The sequence below is a fragment of the Leptosomus discolor genome, chromosome 2 (assembly GCF_034619465.1).
Source record: "Leptosomus discolor isolate bLepDis1 chromosome 2, bLepDis1.hap2, whole genome shotgun sequence".
NCBI classification, from domain to species: domain Eukaryota; kingdom Metazoa; phylum Chordata; class Aves; order Leptosomiformes; family Leptosomidae; genus Leptosomus; species Leptosomus discolor.
Genome location: NC_141392.1, coordinates 10,303,307 through 10,325,888, shown reverse-complemented (window position 1 = coordinate 10,325,888; position 22,582 = coordinate 10,303,307). Strand labels below are relative to the sequence as shown.

Sequence of the window (22,582 nt, the reverse complement as noted above, 5' to 3'; positions counted from 1 at the left end):
CGGTGCCTTACTGAGAAGGAAGGAGTTGGTCTGGTTTGTACAGTTCTGCCACGCAGAGAGTCCCTCAGCAAAGCAATAGTCGAAAGGCTGTGGTGAGTAGTAAGTTGGCTTTTACGTTAGTGCCCTTGTTCCAGTCAGTCTTACAGAGTTGACTTTTTAATTCATTATTGTAACTGAAGTTAAAAGCTTTGACCAGCTTTGAACAAGTGGAAGGATGCCACAACTACCTGTCAAAATCAAACCTTGCCTGCAGATGGCCTGAAACAGCCTGGCCACCGAGATGTAGACTATGGCTTGATGTATGGACGCGTCCCTACGTGTCCTGCTGTGAACTGGTCTGTCCATCCCAGAAGGAGTGTGAACAAAAGCCGGAGGAGCTGAGTGCTGCTGGGGCAAGTGCACAAGGGCTTAAGAATGAAAACTAACGGGCTGTGCAATGATTAGGCAGCGGCAAACATGGCTTCGGCTGAAGACCGGCCACCAGCCGGGTGGAAGGGACCCGCTGGGAAAACTCTCCCAGGTACACTGCAGAGAAGTGGAGGTCTTGCACAGCCAGGGTAAAAATGAGTGTGGTACCTAGCTTGTATCTGAGGGACTGAGATGTCTGCAATTGTTTGCGCAGAAAGTTGGGGCTTGCCCTCTTGGGTTTCTTTCCCTTTAGCTGAAATGATTTGGTAAGATGATGCTCTGTTCCCTTACTAGAGGCCATGCTCCGCAGCAAACTCTTTCCATGTCTTATTCCAACTTTATACATGAGAACAGGGTCCTGCAGCTGTGACTGTGTGTTTGGAGAGATGTAGCATATGCAAAATGTGCCTTCCATTTGACTTAAAAGATATAATGAAGGGTACCCTATCACTGGTAAATAAAACTTGTAAAACTTGCACACTGGGGACTGATTTAAACTTATTTTTCCCTGGCTTCAAAGTTTGAGGCTTGACATACTTGCAGATGAATGGTGTTCCTTTGCTAGGACCCTGGAAATGTTAGTTCTAAGTAGCCTTTTTGGTGTTTTGTTTGTTTGTTGGTTTTTCCTCATGTTTTAAAAATAGTTGGGGTTTAATATTCTGGGGTAAGCTATGAGATTACATACTTTTTAAAATGCCCAGAACAATGGTGACTGGCACATGCTCAGAGCATTGATTCCACCCACTACAAGAGGAATCTTCTAAGCTTCTGCTTGTTTAAATACAAGATGAAGTGTAAGTCTACAACACACTCATTCAAGATATGCAGGCTGAAAAAACCCTGAGAAAAAAACGACCACCATAAATCTTACCTTAATGTTGTTTTCATGATACTTGTGCTGTTTCATTAAATTACAATTTTTGCGTAGAACATAAATTCTCAGCATAAGTTTGCATTTTGTTCTATGTACATCTTAAGAATACAGCAGAAAATACCATTGCTTAGCACATGAACAAAAATCACATTATATGAGAGGTTTGACAAAATACCTGTATACTAAGTTATATACAATTCTGGAAATCTTTCTTCCTTTGACTTCTAACATGTTACTCCCCAGAAAACCAATCTGTTTGTCTTTAAATGTTGACGTACATAAAATACGCTGATAAAGCAACTTGAGCAAAAAATGTTAAGTTTCAAATTCCACTTTTAATTTCAAAATAAGATGGAATGGATCATCATGTGATGCCAGTAATTTTTTTAATTATTTTTTTTTTGACTAACTGTCCCTAATAAGGGAACATGTGAATATTGCAAGTCCTAGGGGGGGTCATTTCCCCGAGAAGGTATGAATATGGTGTACTCACATTGTGGATAAGTGTATTATCCCAAGGTGCACTATGTTGTATACTCCCATATACAAAAAAAACATACGTAGAAATGAGTGTTCTGATGGCTGATACATAGCTTTTAAAATGTAGATATTCACAATTCTCAGTTTTTTTATTCCCCTCTGATAAAAAGTCCACATCGATTAGGAGCTCAACTGACCGTTGTGATGGCTGGCGTCTTCCCACCTTCCTCTCCTTCAGCCGCTTCGGCGCCTGCTTCCACCTGATTGAACTTACCCATCTTTTTCAAACTCTCCAGCACGGACTTCAAAGTGTCCTTCAGGCTGTTCTCCAAGATCCACCCTTCGCTTTCACATTCGGGGTCTTCTGGATTTGCAATGCTTTCCAGAGAGGTGTGCAGAAGACGCAAGCCAACCATCACGGACATCTGTGCCATGCAATGGAAAAGACAGGGAGCGTCAGGCAAACTTTTATACCCCTGTCCGCATCTTCACCATCCTCCACTACCAGCAGCCCAGGCTGGTGGCATGAGCAAAATGCCAAAGGCACCAAACAGGTACAGCTTAAGGGCTGCGGGAATCCTCCACACGAGAGGAGATCTTGAGCAGCCTTCCCCCCTTGGATAACCAGGAGGGGTGAAGGGGAGCTGGCAGGAGGAGAATGTCCCTTCACAAGAAGGAAAGGAGAGGGTGAAGGTCTGAAATTAGTGAGCGCCATGGAAAGTGTGACAGCCGGTAAGCAGTGAGTGTATGCATCAACTTACGAAGGAAGTACGTGCTGGCTGCTGCAGAACGTGTGCGCAAGGGGCCTTTCCACATACCCTGTCACAGGGTCGGTGCTTCCCAGGAGATTTTAACGAATCCTCTGCTCCTGTGCACTAGGTGTCCATAAAGCTGTTTATATGTGCAACAACATCCTCTGCCACCATCCACTGAATTTTAACTCTGAATACTTTTACTTCATGTTGACCTTAATATGTTTGGCAAGTATATTAAACTGATCAAGGAAACATTCATGAATAAGCATCTGGGCAGAACAGAGCAGCATTAGGATTTGAGCCATCAGCTTGTCTACTTCAGATTCTGGTTTTGTTTTTACATACGTATGTGCAAATAAGGAAACCAAGGCAGCAGGTGATCTGTATCTCTCACTGGTTCCATCTGAAACAATTTCTATTTCTGGTAAAATATTTACCAGTCCCAGCAGCCCTGACTGAGACTTTTTCTACTGTATTATGCTGGTGTCACACCCCTGATGCTGGCAACACCCCAAACCTGCCTCCAGAGAGAAAGAATGTTTTCAGACAGTCTCCTGCCTCCTTCCGTTCATTTAGAACATTCTGACTGGAATTCCACCGTTTTGGTGCTTAAGAAAAGTGATTGATCTGTGAGGTAGAGGAAGAAAGAAAAGGCAATGCCCAGAAGAGCCATCTTGAGGAGGTGGTAGAGGAGGTGGTCAGGGTGGGGCAGCAGCAAGATTAGTTTAGTCTTTTGTGAGCTACGTGAAGCTGAGACCACTTGTTGTTAACAACCTCATAGGATTTGTTCTGTAAGGGAAGTACAATGCCTCTGTTGTCCTATCCAGACTCCCAAGGAAGTAATTACATCAGGTCCTCCTAAACCCTAATGGCTAAAGAGGCCGGCATCCCTGTGGTTGCTTACCTGGTGGCAGAGCTGAGGCCCTCAGAGAGCTGCCCTGGACCTGCAAGGTGCTGCTCTCTGTTGAGGCTTTTGAAGTAGAGATGGAGGAAGCTTGCAAACTGTCATGCAGGATTACAGCATCAGGTAGCTGGGCAGATTTGAGGTTGAGATCCAGCCACATGGTGTGGCCAATGGCAAAATTCACATCTGGGTTTTGGACTCATGGGACTGCTCAAGCGTGTGCTTCTGTGGACCATTCATTAGCCTATCTACCCCGGTCATCCTGCTTGTGTATGACCAGTGTCTCTTGGAAGACTTAAGTTACCATTGGTTACTCTAGAAATTTTCAGCTGTTCATGTTTCTCTGCCTTCACTCAAGACCAGAAAGGGAAAAATATTGGTCAAACAAGCTTCATCAAATACTTCCATGCCCAAAGGCAAACTTTCATCCTGTTTAACATAGGAATGTATGACTCGCAACACCTTGGTCTTCAAAGAAGTTTCTTCTGGCCCTGAATCTGGAAATAGTCTCATTTTGTTGTTGATCTACCCACTACTATGATGACTTAAATCAGTTGAAACAGTTCTATAAAAGTCACAAGAAGTGACCAATCACATCACACTAGTCTTGGGATTTAAAGCCTTTGACAACTTCCTTTCAATCTGAGCCCCAGTTTTGCTGCTGTCCATCATAGGACTAATCTCTTTCATATTGGTGGCTGTTGCAAGTAAAGATTAATAGGGCTGCATGCAAAAGATGGCCTCCACATTGCTCTATACTTATGCTACCTCACTACATGACAGCAGGAGCTTTTTTTGTGATTGACTTGCTAAGTCCCACTATTTGACAGCAAAATTAGCTGTATTTGCAGGCTTCCTGGATGCATCTAAGTCACTAAATATGGTCATGCTTTAAAAAGGGAAGGTGCTTGTGCAGAAGGGAGCAGCTGACCTGCCCTCGGATGAAGTTCTGTGATATTTTCTCTCAGTTTAAGACTTCATTTTCTTTAAAATCTTCCTCAGAAAGATTTTGGGTGCCTGGGGCTGAGAATTCCTAAAAGCAGTGCAAAATGGTTGGGCGCTTGTCACCTCCACTGACCCGAGCCTGCCTTCTCTGCCGGCTGAGAAGGAAGTCCAGGAAGCTGAAGACAACTATATCTGGTGAAATAGTCTGTCTCCTATATGATAGCATAGAGCCTTGGACCATCAGTTTTGCTGAAGTCCTGCACCAGGGAAGGAAAAACCCCACGCACCAGTATATGCTGGGGATGACTGGCTGAAAGCAGCTTGGTAATAAAGGCCCTTGGGGTCCTGGTGGACACCAAGTTGAACATGAGCCAGCAATGTGCCCTTGTGGCAAAGGCAGCGAATGGTGTCCTGGGCTGTGTAAGACAAAGTATTGTCAGCAGGTTGAGGGGGGTGATCCTTCCCCCCTACTCAGCACCAGAGAGGCCACAGCTGGAGTGCTGTGTCCAGCTCTGGGCTCCTCACTACAAGAGAGATGTGGCCATGCTGGAGGGAGTCCAACAAAGGGCCACTGAGATGATGAAGAGACTGGAGCACCTCTCCCGTGTGAAAAGGCTGAGACAGCTGGGAACGTTGAGCCTGGGGAAGAGAAGGTTCAGGAGGGATCTCATCAATGTGTACAAATGCCTGAAGGGAGGGTGCAAACAAGATGGAGCCAGGCTCTTTTCAGTGGTGCCCAGTGGCAGGACAAGAGGCCATGGGTGCAAACTGAAATGCAGGAGCTTCTGTTTGAACGTCAGGAAACACTTTTCACTGTGAGTGTGATGGAGTAACTGGCACATGTTGCCCAGAGAATTGCCAGAGTCTTCCTCCTTGGAGATGTTCAAAAGCCGTCTAGACATGGTCCTGAGCAACTGGCTCCAGGTGGCCCTGCTTGAGCAGGGATTTGTGGCCAAGATGACCTTCAGAGCCCCTTCAATCTTCTGCAGCTCTGAGTTGTAGACCTGTTCTTAATCACAACCCAGTAGAGAAGGGCTGGCCATCAGAGTCCCAAAGCCAGCCCAGTCTCGCTGAGCAATGGTTTCCCCTTGCCCATAGACAAACTGCCATGAAACCCCCTGTCATTTTACAGCAACTTTGAAGTGGCAGGAAGGCCACACCACAAGGCCGCAGTGTTTCTCCAGGGATAGGTATGGGCAGGCTGGGCTGGTGAATCCCCCTGCACCACAGCACGCTCAGCCCCTTGATCTGTGCCCGCAAAGCAAACTGAGTCCTTCTGGAGGGTCCCTGCTGCCTGCAGGCTGGTTTTGAAGATTACCAGGAGTTTACTCCTAGTGTTCAACGCATCAGAGAGTTTACTCTCCAGGACACAATGTGCAATGCACCTCCCGCTCATGTCTCATCGCTTTCCCAGCTTCCCAGCTCCTGCAGCTCAGTGCTGAGCTCCCTCTCTGGCACCACATGTGAGACAAATCTCAGGGCCTCAGCAATTTCAGTAGCTGTGACCTACCGAGCACCACATGTTTATACAGGTGAAGGACCTGGAGCATTTCAGGAACCAGCTACTGCCCTCCCCTCCTTTTGAAATGCTCTATTTGGGGCACCCTTGAACACCCCATTTCCTCTTTGCTGGCTGAGGCAGGTCAAGAAGGCTTGCTCTGCTTGACCTTCTGCAGCACAGCCCATCTGTTTGCTAGGGTTTAGCCTGAGGCGGCTTAGCTAGAGCAGGGCGTGATCTTTTTTTGTCACCCTCATGACCGGTTATCACTTATGGGAAGCCTACAGCTTTTGCTAGTAAGAGCAGCACGTGGATAATAATATATTTCCAGAAAATATGATATGCTACAATTTTTTTTCAAATAGAAATTTTGATACTTCAAAATAGGTTCATCCTTCCTTGCACCTAATATAGAAATGTTAAAGCTCAGTAGCACTCCCTGAGTCCCTGCATCGGTTTGGTACGTTACATTTTCCTACGGCTCGAAGTAAAGGCTGCAACTAGTGTTTCGTTCTGTGCTCTGTCCCCCTTCCCACACCTTGATACCACCAACCCAGCTGGAGGAGTCCTCCGCCAGCCCCCAGAACGGCTTTGCTGGGAAGGTGCTGTGGCCGTGCTGCCTGGCTTGAGTTCACAGTGGCTCCGGGTGCAAAGCAAACCGGGATGCTCCTTCGCTTTTGCACTTTTCTGTAACTTCTCGGCAAGCCAGTCAATGAGAAAATAAGCACAGAGCCAGCACGTTAACTGCCTGCTGAGTTGCACCCGGCTCAGACTGACATCTTACCTTGGCCAGGAGTCGGGACGCTGCTGCACTCCTGCTCAGTATAAAATTGTTTCCTACCCTGACTGGAATTCAAAGGAAGTGGTTCTATCCCAAGGGGGACTAAATTAATGTCTGCTTCCCGCTTTGCTTCCTCCCTTCAAAGTTTGCCTTAAAAGCTGAGGAAGTTTGAGACCCTAATTTGGACCCGTTATGGCAGATTATCAGGCAAGTCATAAATATTCAGGAGGGCCTATTAATATAACCCAGTTTGTGATACTTCTTTAAAGCTTTGCCCGAGAGTCTTCTGATTGCCTGAAACAAATCTCATATTTTGAAAAGGACAAAGAAAAAAAAAGATAAGATTGTGATTCTCGTTAAGCCACAGGTTGAAAAAAATACCCGGGTGTACTTTGAAGAGTTAGAAATAAAATATTGCATTTTTATCACTGCTATTAATGTTAATGCATCACTGTCATTAATCTCCTACAAGTTAGCAGAGGTATGTTACACATTCCTAGTCATGATTTTTTGCAGCTGGCATTAGTATTTCTGTACATTTTTCCCCCAAGTTTTTGAATTACCTTCTGATTTTCATATATAGCTGAAATTCCCCTGTTCAAGAACTCTTCATTTGAATCTAGGCTGAGACACGAGCCTCTCTTTCTTTTCTTACCGGAATAACAGTGCTACAAGGAGGTAGTACATTTCTCAGCCGTGCTGAGTAGGTTTTGTTTAAAATACCACAACATGAAGTAACTTTACCATTTTTTTTTTCAGTTCACAGATTAATTGGGTAGGTGTTTATTTTATAAAAAAAATGTTAATTCCTGGCAGGGTGTAGGTCAGTGCTTGTATCAAAATAGAATGCATCTTTTTTTAATTTGCATTTATCTAAATTTTTAAAAAGATGGCCGAATCATTTAAAATAGGCAATGCCACTCGCAGCAGCCATTTCAAGGGCTGGGAAGGGTCTGCGGCGCTCTGTGTTGCACAGTGAGCTGCACCCTCCCCGTTTGCCACCCGGTCCTGCCCCACCTCCACATCCCGTACCTCACGCGCCAGCCCTCGTGCCACTGCCTGCCCACGCTCCCCGCGTATTAGTATTGATTAAACACCCTGGCTAGAAAACTGGCCATCTCCCAGAGGCAGGAGGACGTGTTTCCCTCACATCAATCGAACAGTACTTTGGCAGCAAAACTTCACTTCAGGTTATGGTGCCCACAAACTTCTGCAGTTTTGGCACTATTGGCACCTGTTTGCATATGCACAGTGCTTTTGGGAAGCAGAATAAAATAAAATTAATTCATCTGCTTCACCTAAACCACTTCTTGTGACCAAAAACATTGATGGAGCTGATGAAGGACCTTAAACCAAATGCTGCCTTGGAGCTGGACACTGCGTATGGCTCTAGGTTTCATTTTCATAAGCACTTAAACCTCTTAATTGCACTTTCTGTCCCACAAATTGCTGCCATCTCTTCCTGACGCGCTGCTTTGTGTGCTTTTCATTCCCCACTAATGGTGACACACATAAAATTAATGCATCTGGACAGCTGAGCCCTTGCATGCTCTTTTCTGCTCAGCATCCTGTATTTGGCAGAAAAATCGGTCCCTTTTTCCCCCTCTTGCTGTGGGACACTCGAGGCTCTGGCCCCTTGCTCTGAAAAGGGGGATGTCTGTAATCTAACCCCCTCCCCATGCTTCCCAGCTGTGTCTCCAACCTGGGACCTTTCAGGCCTTACGCAGGTGTTCACTATTAGATGTTTCCTCAGCCAAAGAACAGTGACAGACAATTTATTTTAAACAGATCTGATCTTTAACTCGAAAGCCCACATTGGAAAACACTCTGCCCTTCTGGAGCTGGTGCTTCAGCAAAGTGGGGCTGAGGGGAGAGGGTTACCTCAAAAAGCCAGACGAGGAGGACAACGGCACCCATGGAGCTCATCATGCTGCTGTAGTAGTGCAGGAGGGCTTCCCGGCAGCCACGGCGCCAGAGGTTGAGCTCCTCCGTTTGGTAGTCGTAGCTGTAGTGAGCCGAGTTGTTGGTGACCTGGTACTGGATGCAGGGTCTCGGGGAGCTGGGGTTGCAGCAGCTGAAAGGGACACCGTCCACCAAATACCTTCCGTCCACATTGCTTTTGATCCGACTACGGGCAAGGGCAGAAGGAAGCGTGAATACACACACAGACACACGTAAAGATACACCGGAGTGAACTTGACCAAGAAAGGAAAGCAAAGGCAACACAGATTTTCCACTGTGCCGCCTTACCATGCTATTTCTCTGCATCCCCTGTTCATATAGTGGCATTTGTCCTGGGTGTTTTTCCCCTCTGAAACCCTTTTTTATGTCAAGGCTACACTGAGTCTAATCAACTCTTCATGATGGAAACACGCCCTCTCGGGTTGCTTTTTCAAATAAATTAATTTTTAAGAAAATTAAATAGCAGAGAGAAATTTCAGGAAGGGTAGTCAGAAAAGACTGATTGCAGCATAGCTGGGGTAGAAGGGAGATGCTGGAGGTGACCTGAGCTTGGGAAAGGACCCACAACAACCTTAAGATCCACCATATCCAGGTAGATCATTGATCCAGCAAACCTAACAGCATCTCTTTGATGATAATAGCTCCAGGAAGCTGTTACGCATTTGTTCTTGGCTTGGGAAGGTAGTCAGTATCCAAAACACGAAATGTGCTTCAACAACAGGATGTTGAAAAATCTCTGAAGTTCTTGCAGGAGCTCCCCAGTTCATTTGAGACTGAGGTTGCTCTCCCTAAACAGCCATTTGGTCTGGTGCCTTATGAGATGTTTAAATGAGGGCAAAATAGTTCCACTGGCACTGCAACAAAAGACTGTAATATGAGGACTGCAACTCTAACAAATGCCATTTTGCTAAGAAAATGACAGAATGGAGAGCACCAGTGATCTAGACAGGTGAAAAAAATCTTGAGAGTCGCTTGTAGCTTTCTATATGCATATTTTAAAGTTGTGTCATAGAGAAAGCGATCGTTGCAACAGCCTGGTGAAGCAAAATTCCACTTTGCAGCCATGACCTAAATATATTTAAGCACGAACTGCAATTGAGGTTTTATCTCTAGCTGTAAAGTGTGCTCTGAGTTGGGTCTAATTCTCATTGATGTGTACAAGCCCCACCAGTCTTGGAGAGATTGGGTCAGGCCTTTGCTCTATAAATAATATAAAAATCACATTGCGGGGGACGGACTCCCACCTTCCCTGGAATTAAGGAGAACTTTGCTATTGACTTCAAAGGGACCAGAATATCCTACCAGGAATGTGAGCAGAGATTGTGCACCACCACATGTAGTTCAAACCATGAATTCACTCATTAACATCCATTTGTGGATTTTTAATGCCCTGTTTCCTGCCTCAGTCGTACAAAGAAATTGCCCTGTGTCTCAGTCCCAAAGAAGACATCACTTATTAAGGACGATATAACCTTGTTTTCCCTCTGTGCTTTGCGCTTCCACTGCTGCTGGATTAAGTTACAGCTCTCAAATCTCCATATAATGCTGGCAAGGTGAACTTATTATGTTTTCAGGACGTTATTTATACCCATGGGCATACCTTTGCAACGCAAACACTCCCTCATTAAATAGCGAATGTATTTGTGATAACCCTGCAGTGCAATAGGTTAAGCCTGTAACAGTTTTCACTACAACGTGCTAGTCCAGAATTGCAAAAGCAACCAGACCACCCAGTAAGTCAAAACAATATGCAGAGAGACACACAGGTGAAATACCATTTACACAGTCAGGCAGGGAACCCAAGAGACACACAAAGCTTTTTTCAAAATTACTTCAGACATTTTTAATATAGGCAGTATATTTAAAAGGCAGATTTCTTCCAGTTTACAAGACCCTTTGTGCAACCACAGAATATGAATGTTAATAAATGAGGTTCCCAAAGAACTCTGAATAAAGATCTCTTCCCCAATACTTAATTTTTAAAAAGGTTGCGGGTATCTGTGCTCAATGCCTTTTTTTTAACTTCAGGAGTTCATTTGTTCTCATGTTTATGTTCCACTTGCGCTTACTGCACCTAACCTGATTTTGAGATTACTGCCTCTTTGGGCACTGACATCAGAGCCATTAAGGTGTTTCTGGTCAACAGTCTGTTCCGGTTTGCATAGACGTTTGCACAACACTAGTGCTGTTTGCAGGTGAGGCTTAAAAGAATTAGGCACAAGTGTATATATTGAACATGTTTTTATACAGGAGAGAACTTAAAATGCGTTTGGCTACAAGGGACACTGTGTAAAGCTAGGAACGTCAACGGGTGTTGATGCTCACTATTGTCACCATGCTGAAGCAATCCGTTGAGTGAATATAAAAATAAAATTCTAAATCTTAAGGATTTAAAACACATGAAAATTGTTACTGTTTCTATTTGTTTCCATGAGACTGATTAATTGCCAGTATCTAAAGTGGAGTTTTAAAAGTGGTATCAACAGTATACATCCAGGAAAGTCTTTTTTTTGGAACTTGAAAAGTTGCATTGAAATCTGCTTTAGTAGTGAAGTTTTCATACTTTTCCTGTCAATTTTGGGAATAGGTGTGTGTGGCTCAACATAATGGTTTTATAAAGAGGTAAAAGACAGTAAAAAATATTATTTTAAGTCTGTTTACACCGCACTGAGTAAGAGTGAGAATTGCATTTTGGTGCTTTATATCTCATGTTCTGGATACCACTAGAGGAATTTGCCAGGGGAGGAAGCAATCTGGCTGATCATTTGGGATGCTTATTAAGCAAGAGCAGAGAAAAAACCACATTTTATACAAATCCCCCTCCAGTCAGTACCTGTTGGGACGTACATTTCTTTAGTACTATACTGATCAAATAATGATACTACATGGTACAAACCCCACTAAGTCACTTACTCTTTCACTTCTTTGGAGCTGAAGTCCAGATATCTGTTGCTGATCCACTGAATTTCAAACCAATCTTTGAAGCCACTGTTCCCACAGCATTTGAACTCAATTTGGAGCATGTCGATGGTCTTCTTCATGAAGCATCTTCCAGGAGTGTCTGTGTCCCGGTAGAACTTCATGCCGTTCTTGAGCCCCTGGGCCAGCGTGCTCTCCAGAGAGCCCCGCATGAGAAAGCAAATCAGAGCAACGAAGAAAAGGAGTATGTTAAAGAAGAAACATAGTGCCAGGTAAGGTTTCAGCAAAGGCTTCCACTTGGCAAATTTAGCGGGATCCAGAGAATCGTAACAAATTTTGCCAGCAAAACCATTGAAGGCGCAGGATAATATACCCATCAATATCAAAGAATTGGGCACAAAGTGGCTTTCAGAATTGTCCATCACTTCGCTTCGCTTCCGGAGTTCAATTTTGAGGAACAATCCCATGCTAAAAACAAGGATTCCAGCAAACACCGAAAACCAGTTCATGAGCCATAGTCCCTGCGCTAGTTTTACTCGTTTCTTCTGATTGAATTTGACTTTCAGCAGTGCCATCTTCGTAATGTGAGATGTTGGAAGGTTTCGCCGCCTGGACCCCTCTTCTTGGCGTAAGCAACTCGAGGAAGAACCATTCAGGCATTGGAAGAGACCCCAAACGGCATGGTGGGAAGCGAGCCACTGCGCGGTCCTTCCATCTTGAGCTTCCCCGGTTAGGATTCAAGCAAGTAAAATATTCAAAGATCCCAATTAAGAATCTCACATTAGTGAGAATAATGGGCAATTAGCACCTAGAACTATTTCTGGTGGTTCCTTCCAAGCAAAGGAGAAACGGTCTCAAGGTTTCAAATGGTTTGATCTGGATCTGCAAGACGTCATTCTAATACCTTTAATCATTTGATCCAATTTGGAGAAATGTCTGTCAACAGATGAGTGGAAATAATCCCTCATTTTACTGTTTAGTAGATTTGTGCTTTCCTATGATAGGCTGCTGGGCAGAATATGAAAACCCAAAGACATAAAAAGAAGAATATGGATCCCTTGAGGAAAAAAGAAGAGGGAACAGAGATTAAAAAAGGTTGCTTGAATACAAAAATGTACTTCCCCTATGTGATCATGATTTATTCATATCTACAGCCAAAACCACCTTTCTAGTCCTTATCCTTCTGTGTTGACCCAAGATGACATCCTGTGGCTTATGTGTTCTGGAAGCAGATAAGCGTGTAGTTTACAGTGACCTAAAAAACCTAAGCTTGGCATTTTCTATTTACTTCTAGGGCTTGTACCATCTCTGGGCCTTGGCACGAGGGAAGGAGAAAGGAAAAGTTCAGAGAAACTCAATAAATAACCCCCCAGCTGAAATCTAGAGATGCTTTTATGAAAAGTGAGCTGACGTGAGCAGCTTACTGGATAATCACTGGGCCAGGGAGGGGAGCAGGGCTGCCCTAGGAGACCTGGGAGCTTACACCAGGGAGGAATTTGACCCAGCCGCTGGGGAGGGACCCTCAGGCCATTGTCACTAGCCAGTGCAAGGGAGGTACCCCTGGGGTCCTCGGGGCCTGCTGATGGACCTGCAGCCTGGCTCTGCGCTCGTACTGTAGCAGTCAGAAAAGGAGGGATGCAACCCCCTCCTTCGGTGATGGCCTTCCTTCCTCCTTGTGCCACACAGCTGTGGCAGGCAAGCATGGACGCTGGGCTTTTGCTCTTTCCAGGGCTTTAGGAGTTTTACTCATCTTGAAGTATCACCTCTTGCTCCCCTCTTGGCCCACAGAGGTTCAGAGCTATTGCGGCAAGTCCTGCGCTGGCTCACCCCCCCCGCCCTTCCACTGCAGCAACACAAAATTAACCTCAGGCAACCTCCAGCAATGCAAAGTTAGCCTGCAGGTGTGTGAGGGCGTGGGTGCTAACACCACTGGGGAGAAAGGAACAGCCCCAGGAGAGGGACTGGGAGGTGCTGCCCTGATTCAAGCCAACGTGAGCTGCTGCTGCTCCCTGAGTGCCCAGGGGGCATCCTCTAGCGGCTGCCAGCAGCATGGTGCGCCAACCCCAAGGGAAAGGCAGAGGGACCTGCCCAAGAGGAAGGCAAGTGTGAAAAAAATAATAATAATTTTTAAAAAGGTGCTGAAAAATAGCACTTTGATAGTCTGCTGCTGTGTGGTACCATGGATGCTGCTCAGTTACTGTTTGAGATCCTGGGATGCTGGAGGTCCCTTCAGCAAGGACAAAGGCTATCAAGCTGCTACTTTTTCCTCTGTTAAAAGAAGGTTTTTGCAACGGACCATTCCTAGCTCATCTGGGCACTGTCACAGTGACCTGGAGAGCAGCTGGTAACTGAGATTTTCCTAAAGCAGTCCCGGTTGTTCACACTGCTGCTGCTCTTGCAGGTGAAGGGTGAGTATGTAAGAGGAAAGGAGGAAGGCAATGACTCATCAGGGGCTATTCTCTCTGCTTGCTATGAAGTGGATGAAAAGTGCTGTTTCTTAGAAAAGCCTATTAAATATTTCTGTGCAATAAGCCACAGCACTGAAACCACTGAAGCACTCCTGGCTTCTTGGCAAAATATCCTGTAACCACACAGCCCACATTACTGCATTTTACTGACTCCTCCAAGGCTCAGCCAGCGAATGCAAGATAGTTTGGAGGGCGTATTTATCTGACAGCCTGTAGTTAATTCTAGACAAATGAACCTGAAACTATTTCCTTTCTTGTCAGTGACGACAGAGCAAAACTCTAGTTAAAGAGAAAAAGGATTTTCTATCATGTCTGTGGATCACAAGGGTATACAGCAAAATACATTCTGCAATTACTAGGACAAGAAATAGTAAACCTGCCCACAGCAGAGGTAAGCCTGATGCTGCCCTGGATATTGGGAAGCTTATATTCATGAGTACAGGTCTGAGTACCCATTACCTTAATTAACATTCAGATGTCTGCAATAAATCTGATGCAGCAAAACAATGTCATTGTACACACTAGGGTGTTTCCTGTTAAATCGGGAATAAAAATAGTGAAATGGAACATGCAGCATATGCTTCAGGGCTCACTGATCCACTCCTCTCCTTAAATGAAGGCAACAGGCTGGGTCCTAATAAACCATTCCTAAATACTTTATGCTCTCTGGGACATGATCAGTGATTCACCTGATGCTCAGGAAGGGACACTTAGGTACGAATTAGACCATCAAGACTTCAGGTAATACCTTTAAAGTCGTCACAGAGGGCAATCAACACAACCAAACCAACCCAGATCCAGAAATTTGCTGTGTTTATTTAAATAGTTTCAATAGTTCACTACCAGATGGGCACTCACAGTGGCAAAAACTACCCACCTATCAAGTCAACTCACCATGCTTGGAAACTTCAAAAGGGATTGGTGACGTCAAATCACATGCCATGCTCTGAGGCTTCCTTCAAATAATGAAGTTAACACTTTTGGAAGTGAGGAGTTAAGGCTTCCAGCTTATCCCAGGCACGTTGCTGATGAGCCCTGTGCAAGCTGCAGCACAAACTGATCGGCTGAGGGCTGTCTCGAGCAGAGTTGCCAAAGAAAGAGGAAGGTTATGGGGTATCGTTGAGAAATGTTTTGGGGTGCGGACAGCATGAAAAAGAACACTGGTTTTGCCTGGCATCTGCTTTTCTTACAAATTTTTATCTTGGCTGGGATTCATCTTTAATTGGGCAGACTTACTACCGCTTTCTGCTTCAAATAGAAAATACTGAAACAGATCCATAGCAGATAAAAGCTAATTGCGGCCAGGATGTTTAATGTTCTCCTCAGACATTGCATATTAACTCAAATATATAATTCATATGCCATTCTGGAGGAAAAAAATGATAGAATAAAATATTAAAAAAATTATTGATCTACTAGAACTCAGCATGAATGTGTTCAAATCAAAAATATGTTAAAAATTATAATTTCTACAGACAACAATACAATAGACACCTTTGCAAAAAGCTATGCCTGCTAACCTACATACAAGCCACAAACTTACCAGTTAATGCTAGGGGCTAGGAAAAAGTTGGGTTTAATGCAAACAGTTCAATCTGGTATTTGCTACACAGTCTGCTGCCCAGTCCTGGACCAACCATGCTCCTTCCATCTTCAGGAATATGAGATATAAGAGGCAAATTTCTTTTATATAGGTATATCCTATGTGCTTAAACTATGAAAATGCTCTTAGTTGGTAAAAAAAATAAAAAATAAAAAATTTCCTGGCCCAATCTTTCTTTCATGCTGCTCTGTGATATGAAATACGTGGCTTTGTTGGGCTCTTTTCTCTTTCCTTTCCTTAGAAGTGGTTAGGTTTCGTTGAAAGGATGAAGATGTCTGGTTTTACCTATGATAGGAAGTTATTGTGTAGAGATCAGTGGTTTGTTAATGGTTTGGCTTGCATTTGTAACAGCGTGGTGTGTATAGGGGAGACTCCTGAGGAACAATGTGATGAAATGGCTGTACCACATTGTATGATTAACAGGTAGAGAAAAGTCTGATTTATGACTTTTTTTTTTTTTTCCCCTCCTATGCACACAAGTAACTCTGTAGGCTGCTATTTTTGTGGCATGTGAGGTGCCTGCAGGTCCTGAGGCTGAAAATAGAGGCAAATAGCGATTTTGCAAATTGCTAAATTCACTGCTGGGGCTGTTGTACACCCTGGGAAAGGTGATTCAACCTGCTGGATCCTGTGGCTCCTAAATTATGCCAGGGCACGCTGTGGGGATTTCCGCATGGTTTCCTCTGGGTAGTTCCCAGTATTTCAGCCATCCTTATCCACAATGTGGGTAACATGTTCAGAAAACAGTTTTTCTTTGGCACCAGAGATGCTCCTTATGACTATTTATTTGTATTACTGTGGTGCCTAGGGTGTAGTTCACTGCTGAAAGAATAAGAGTTATAAATCAATGTTTGTACTTGCAGAAACAGGAAAGAAATATGTCGGGAACTGAAAGAAGCTTTAAAAAGGCTCACAGTAGTCATTACTGCTGGAAAACATCTCAGAACAACAGATGGATCCTCAATCGAGTCAGATAAATCAGATCACAATGTGAATGGAAATGCTGAAATTCCACAAGTTGCACAGATACGTTTTCTTGCTAGTCATATCTTTCCTTGTATGTGATGAGAAATTGACTTTTTAGTACTGTACAGGCTACAAGCTCTCTTGTGCAGATCTGATGGCAGCAAGAGGAAAGCTGCATAGAAAAAAGGCCACAGTCACAAGAGGTAGCGGGTGCCTGACGGAAAGTAGGAGCTAAGGGTGCAGAGCTGAGCAGCAAAAGGATGATGCATAAAGGAGGTAAAGAAATATATTTGTCTGCATACAGTTCTCAAATCCAAAACAAGTCTGCCCTCAGGTACCACTCTTACATGCTGGGAGAAATCCACTCGGAAAGAAGTAGGATGTGTATGAAGGGTGGGTAATAGGGGAAGGATTGTATGTATTCACAAAAACTCCTTCCACTAAAGAATTTCTAAGTATTTTGTAACCCCTGAAGCAATTCTAGGTAAAGCCACTAAGATTCGACCCTTGTTGACACACAGCTATTGCTTAAATAGCAAGAAACTTTAGAAACAAAACAAAACAAACAATTAAAAAAAAATCCAAGCTGTCAAAAATATAAAGCATGAAAATGTGTTAGAAATTGTCTTATGCATGTATTTCCCACCTGTTTTTCACACAACAATTTTGCTAGAGCCCACACCAGAATCTATTTAAACGAGAGAGGGCTGGATGAAGAGAGAAGAATGCAAACAACTCCATTTTTATTCCTGGTATTCAGTGAAGCAGGTGCAGACAGAGGGAAGTGCCTGGACTCCAGTGGGAACGGAGGGGGTAGGCCCCTTTCGGGATGGACCTCCAAGGGAGATGGTGACCTTCCCGGAAGCAGCAGCAAAGCTCTCAGCTGCTTCTTGGGAGGCAAGCTTTGGTCCGTGCTACCTCTCACATGCTAACACTCAAAGCTCGGTGTGGTGCTGAAGAATGGTCTCTTTTCTTCTATGGGTTTTTTGTTGTGCATTTTTGCATAGAACTATTTTCTCCCATTCATTCACAGACACATATGAGCCTTAAAAAAGTTGAGTAACAGCGCTGTGGTGAACTAAGAACGTTTCCCTGGCTTTAAAGATTTCAGTAAGGCTGTCAGCTGGAGGAGGGTTGTCCAACCAGGCTGTCTTTCAAAAGAGTTTAAACCAAGAGTTCACTCGCTCTCCTGACTCACTGTGGAAAACCGTTCCACACCTCAGTGACCTGCACTGTTTTTATAAACTTTCTGCCAGTTAGCCCTCTATTTGGAGCCAATTTGCACGTAGGTTATGGTGCTGATGTTTCTGTTAGCCTCATAATGTCTTCACAACTACGTCCCTGGCAGGCATTTGGTTTTCAGCCCCTTCTGATGCCTAGGATGAATTAATTTCTTTAGGGTATGTGTTTTTTAAAGAAGTTACTCTGGTGGCAATGAGATGCAAACCAGAGCTAGAGCGCTTGAGGAGACTTTGCTTCAGTCTTGCGTTATGCAGGTTACATGACTCTAGCCACCATGCGGGTCACACCGACAAACTGCTGCAGATGGAGGCAAAGTGGTGCTGGTGGTGCTCTGAACTGCTTGGGGAATTACTGTCCCTGAACGCGCTCATTCAACGGGCTCCTTTGAATAGTTTTCTCTCTTGCGTCATGTTTTCAGTCCTCCATCTTGCTACTAGGGAAGGTAGCTAGAAACCAGCTTGTTTTCACAGCAGTTCTGACTGTTGCTGCTTCTGCCCTCCTGTAGCCCAACTGTGAGCTGATGTTCCGTGGTACCCACGCAGCCATGGAACCCGCTCGGCACACAGCCTTGCACAAAGCCTCCTGAACAACGTACCTCTTCCCCCGTCTGGGGGAAGGGGATTTTTGCAAGCTCTCCCCAGCAGGTTAGACACAAAGCAATCCTGGCTCCTGGCCTGGAAGCGGCTGCCAGGCGTTTTCCTGTCAGCATTGCCTGTTGCTCCGAGGGAGGAAACCAAGCATGTGCCACCCTCCTTTCTCCAAGCTGCGACTAGCAGAGAGGCCACGCGGCTCTGACCAGGCTGGCCTTGCAAGTCTCCTTGACCCAGGAGAGCGGAGACAGCCCGGCACAGCTCCTCAAACCAGCCGCTGCGCAAGCTCGGCCCAACCTCCCCTCTGAATGTTTCTTAGCCACAGGCTTCGGAGGGGGCATTCAGGAGCCCGGCCACTTGCCGCTGGCAGCTCAGGGCACGTTGTGACACACTCCTTACTCTCTTTGAAGGAGGTTTGCTTCAGGGTGATGTACGAGACGCTCCATCAAGTCATCGAGAGACAAGATGGCACAAAGGTCCTCACTTGTCGAAACCAGACACTCTCAGTAGAACTGTTTCATTGCTCCATATTTAAGATACGCTTTTGACCTCTTGAACAAACAGCTCAAGGCTCACCTGCGGACAGGAAGCAATTTTTCTGGTGCCTGGTCAGTTGAGGCAAGAGGTAAAGAAGTTATGATGAAGCTACAAATAGCATGGACTAGACTTTTAGTCTTTCCATGTTTAGCATTCACTCTGTAAGTAGTTCCAATGAAATAATCTAGACAACTCTATAGTCTAGACTGCTGAAGTATCCCCAACATCTTATTTCCAAAACATTACTTCGTGTCAACATAAAAATCTTTTTCCATCTAAGAAAATACATGCTAAGACATTAGTTTAAGAAACAGCTAAGGAATTTTAAATACAGATTATATACACCTAACTATCCTGTAAAACATTTATATACCTATATATACACATACTCCTTCCATGCTTTTAAATACTTTTGTAAAAATTTAATGAGTATGTAATATTCAATACACCTAAGTTATCACTTTCCACGAGGTTTGACTGGAAAATGGATTCTCAAATGAGTAACTGTACTTTTGGGATATCTGCTAATATTCTCTCACTCACATGGTGTTTTACTTTTTTCCCCACCTACAAAGGCTTGCAGAATGCTGGGGGTTATAGCACAGGTGAGTAACACACAAGCTGCCTGCACTGGTGGTGTCAGGGGGAAGTGTTCTGGGACACACAGATAACAGCCTGCTAGTGCTTATACCAATTGTGACTTCCTTTCCCATATGTATTTTTAATTAAAAAAAAAAAAAAAAGTGTTGTAAAAATAACTAGATAGACATGCTTAGGTTTTTTCTTCCAGACCTGAAAAAGTTTCAATTTCTATACTGACAGAGCCTATGAATAGGCTAGCAAACCTTTTCTAGTGCATAACTTGTGTTCACTATTAACATACTTCTGTTTCAAAATAGTTTTTAATTTCTCCTAGAATGATTCTACATTAGGAAATTAACATTTAAAAAAGCTGCAGGGTAACATGTGCAACTCTGTGTGTATATATGTATGTGAAGGGACATATTTAGAACTATAAATCACATGGAAGTATTTGCCTGACCAAACTTTTTCAGACTTGCTGGTCTCAAATTGAATTTTCATGCTGGAGACCAAGATACAGTTACCCGTTTTGTATTACAAAGGTAATGATAAATCTTTAAGGGAAAGTAATTGTCCGGATCATCTTTAGCAGCCTCCTTTGAAGTCATGCTCCTGAAGAGTATCACCTAATGATTTTGATTTGACAAAAGTTCAGTACTTGGAGGAAAGAAAACATTAGGAACCGGGATGTCCATAACTGACCTCTGAAAAACATCACTAAGGAAGCATTTTCAGACTGAAATTGAAGGCTCAGTTTCCTCGTTTTGACTTGTGCTCTGCTTATTCAGGCACTACTGCACGCTGTGGACCAACAGCTAACACATGACTGCACTCACACACTGGTTTGAAGCGCATCAAGCAGCACCCATCTCCAATACCTGCCTCAGCCTAGCAACAGTCTCTCCATTTCTAGATTTCCCAGCGCCCACCAACACAGTAAGTCACCATAAACGTTTACAGCAGAACAAAGGCATTTCTGTGGTTCTGACAGGCTGAACAGTTTGCAGTCCCAGGACTAGAGGATGCTGAGGGCATTGATCTGTCATGACCAGGATCTGTGGCAAGGAAAGATTAACTACAAAATCAGGTTTTGTACTGAGATGGATGTGTTAAAATTAAGATACTTGAAAGCCTCATCTGATCACATCCCTGTAACAACAGATACTAAATTATGTATATTAAAGCACGACTAAGGGTGTTTTCTTTAAATCATTTTATGATGCTGTTAATGCAAAGAATCATTAATAGAAGCACAACTAAAACAATTCAAAACAAACATATGTGAAATGCAAAATTCAATTCAGTCAAAGTATACATTAACAGAAGTAAACAAAACTGAAAGTTGTGAAAAATATGTAAAAAAGATACTTTCTTCCTTTTGACTTATCTTACTAGAAATAAAAGCCTAAATAATGACAACTGCAGATTTCACCCGCATCAACAGAACGTGGTTCATGATTATATCATAGCCTAGGATTCATCTCAGTCTGCTGCACTCTCCAGTTACAAACTTCTTTAAATCAAGCTTTTGAACCCATTACCTCACAGAAGTCCTCTCCCATAGTCCCCACAAGATACAGTGTACTGTCATCTGCAACTTGACAAGCACTAAAATATGAAAAATTTGGTTGAGCTTTGTACTTCTTGCAGCTAATTCAGATTCTCCCTGGGTGAGCGAACACAGCACAACAGCTCTACAGAGCATCACTGTTGTTTGTGTACCAGTGCCCCTTGCCCCACCTTAATTAGAAAAACTCAGCAATAAGGTACTGCAGTAGTTGGCAAATTCCACAGTGATACATAAAGATTGTAGCAGCAACTTGTGTAAGAGTAGTAAACTATATTTGACTGGTATTCTTCAATTTAAAAAAATCCAGTCATACATTGAAATTCACAATTTAAATACCGAATGAAATCATTTAATGGCATATCGGGGATGAAGTCCCACAGTTTATGAATCATGCATTTACACCAGGATTTTTTTGCTCAGCACCGAGCTGCCTCTGCAGTCAGTCAGTCCCAGCAGCTGATTCTTTCCTGCTCGGGGATCAGGCTCCAGTTGGGCGAAGGCTTGTCTGTCACCAGCCAGTTGAAGTCATCCACCAGGTTCCAGTTGTTTCTGTTTCTGTCCAGCCCAGAAGACTCAAAGTCTCCCTCGATACCAGGGTAGCTCCAGGCGTAAGGGGCAAAGGAGACCTTAGTGCAGTCCTCGATTACGGCTCGGCTGGTCACCTGCACGTAGAACCGGCTGTCGCGGGTGCGGTGGGTGCGGAGCTGCTGGCAGGCCAGCACCAGGAGACAATCGCTGCAGCCATCCACCAGCACGGAGGTGGAAACGGGCCCGCAGAGCACGGTGCAGCCCCGGCAGTCCCGCACCCGCAGTGTGTTGGCGTTGCCGCGGAGCCGCACCCGGCAGCCGCGCAGCTCGGACAGCACCACGTCGCGCTGCAGCAGCTCAGCGGGGCCGAGCTCCAGCTCCTCGTCCTCGGCGCCGCTGAACCCGCACAGCGGCGGCCCTCCCGGCTCCCCTTCGGCGGCAGCGTGGCCGGGGGCCGGCGCGGCGGCTGCAGGCCGGGCGGGCTCCGCGGGGCGCGGCCCGCTGCCCGGAGCCGCTTCTTTCTTGAGGGTCCTGAAGGCGAATTTCTTCTTGGGCTGCAGCTGCTGGCGCCGGGCCGCCAGGTCCCCCTGCAGCCGCGCCACGGCCTCCTGCCCCTGCCGCACCTCGTAGGGCGCCAGGAACCGCACGCTCTCGGTCAGCAGCTTCTGCAGCCCTTGCAGGCGGGCGGCCGCCTCCTCCAGGGGCCCCGCCGCCAGAAGCGCCTCCACGGCCTCTCGCTCCCGAGCGAAGGCGGCGACGAAGAACTCGCTCTGTTCCTCCTTCACCACCTGCGCCTCCTTCTTCTGCCGGTGCCGCTCCACGCCCTGCTGCCGCTCCGCTTCCCGCCGCTGCAGCCGCTCCGGCAGCACCACGGCGCCGGCGGCCATGTCAGGCTGCAGGGGAGCCACGAAGGCGGCCGGCGCCCTCAACTCCTCGGCGGGAACCACCGCCTCTCCCGCTGCCTCCATCT

The 22,582-nt window shown here is 45.1% G+C and overlaps 2 protein-coding genes across 2 annotated transcripts; both read right to left on the bottom strand.

Annotated features, from left to right (window-relative positions):
• Positions 1-1,950: 1,950 nt before the first annotated feature.
• On the bottom strand, positions 1,951-12,101 carry PRPH2 (peripherin 2). Its single transcript, XM_009951052.2, has 3 exons — positions 11,521-12,101; positions 8,527-8,773; positions 1,951-2,187 (listed from the first exon to the last, which is right to left on the bottom strand). Exons 1-3 carry the CDS (start codon positions 12,099-12,101, stop codon positions 1,951-1,953), a joined length of 1,065 nt encoding a protein of 354 aa, XP_009949354.2.
• An 8,611-nt stretch (positions 12,102-20,712) lies between these two features.
• On the bottom strand, positions 20,713-22,580 carry TBCC (tubulin folding cofactor C). The gene has a single exon (XM_086460585.1). The coding sequence runs from the start codon at positions 22,578-22,580 to the stop codon at positions 21,528-21,530; it is 1,053 nt and encodes a 350-aa protein (XP_086316711.1). The 3' UTR covers positions 20,713-21,527.
• Positions 22,581-22,582: the final 2 nt, after the last annotated feature.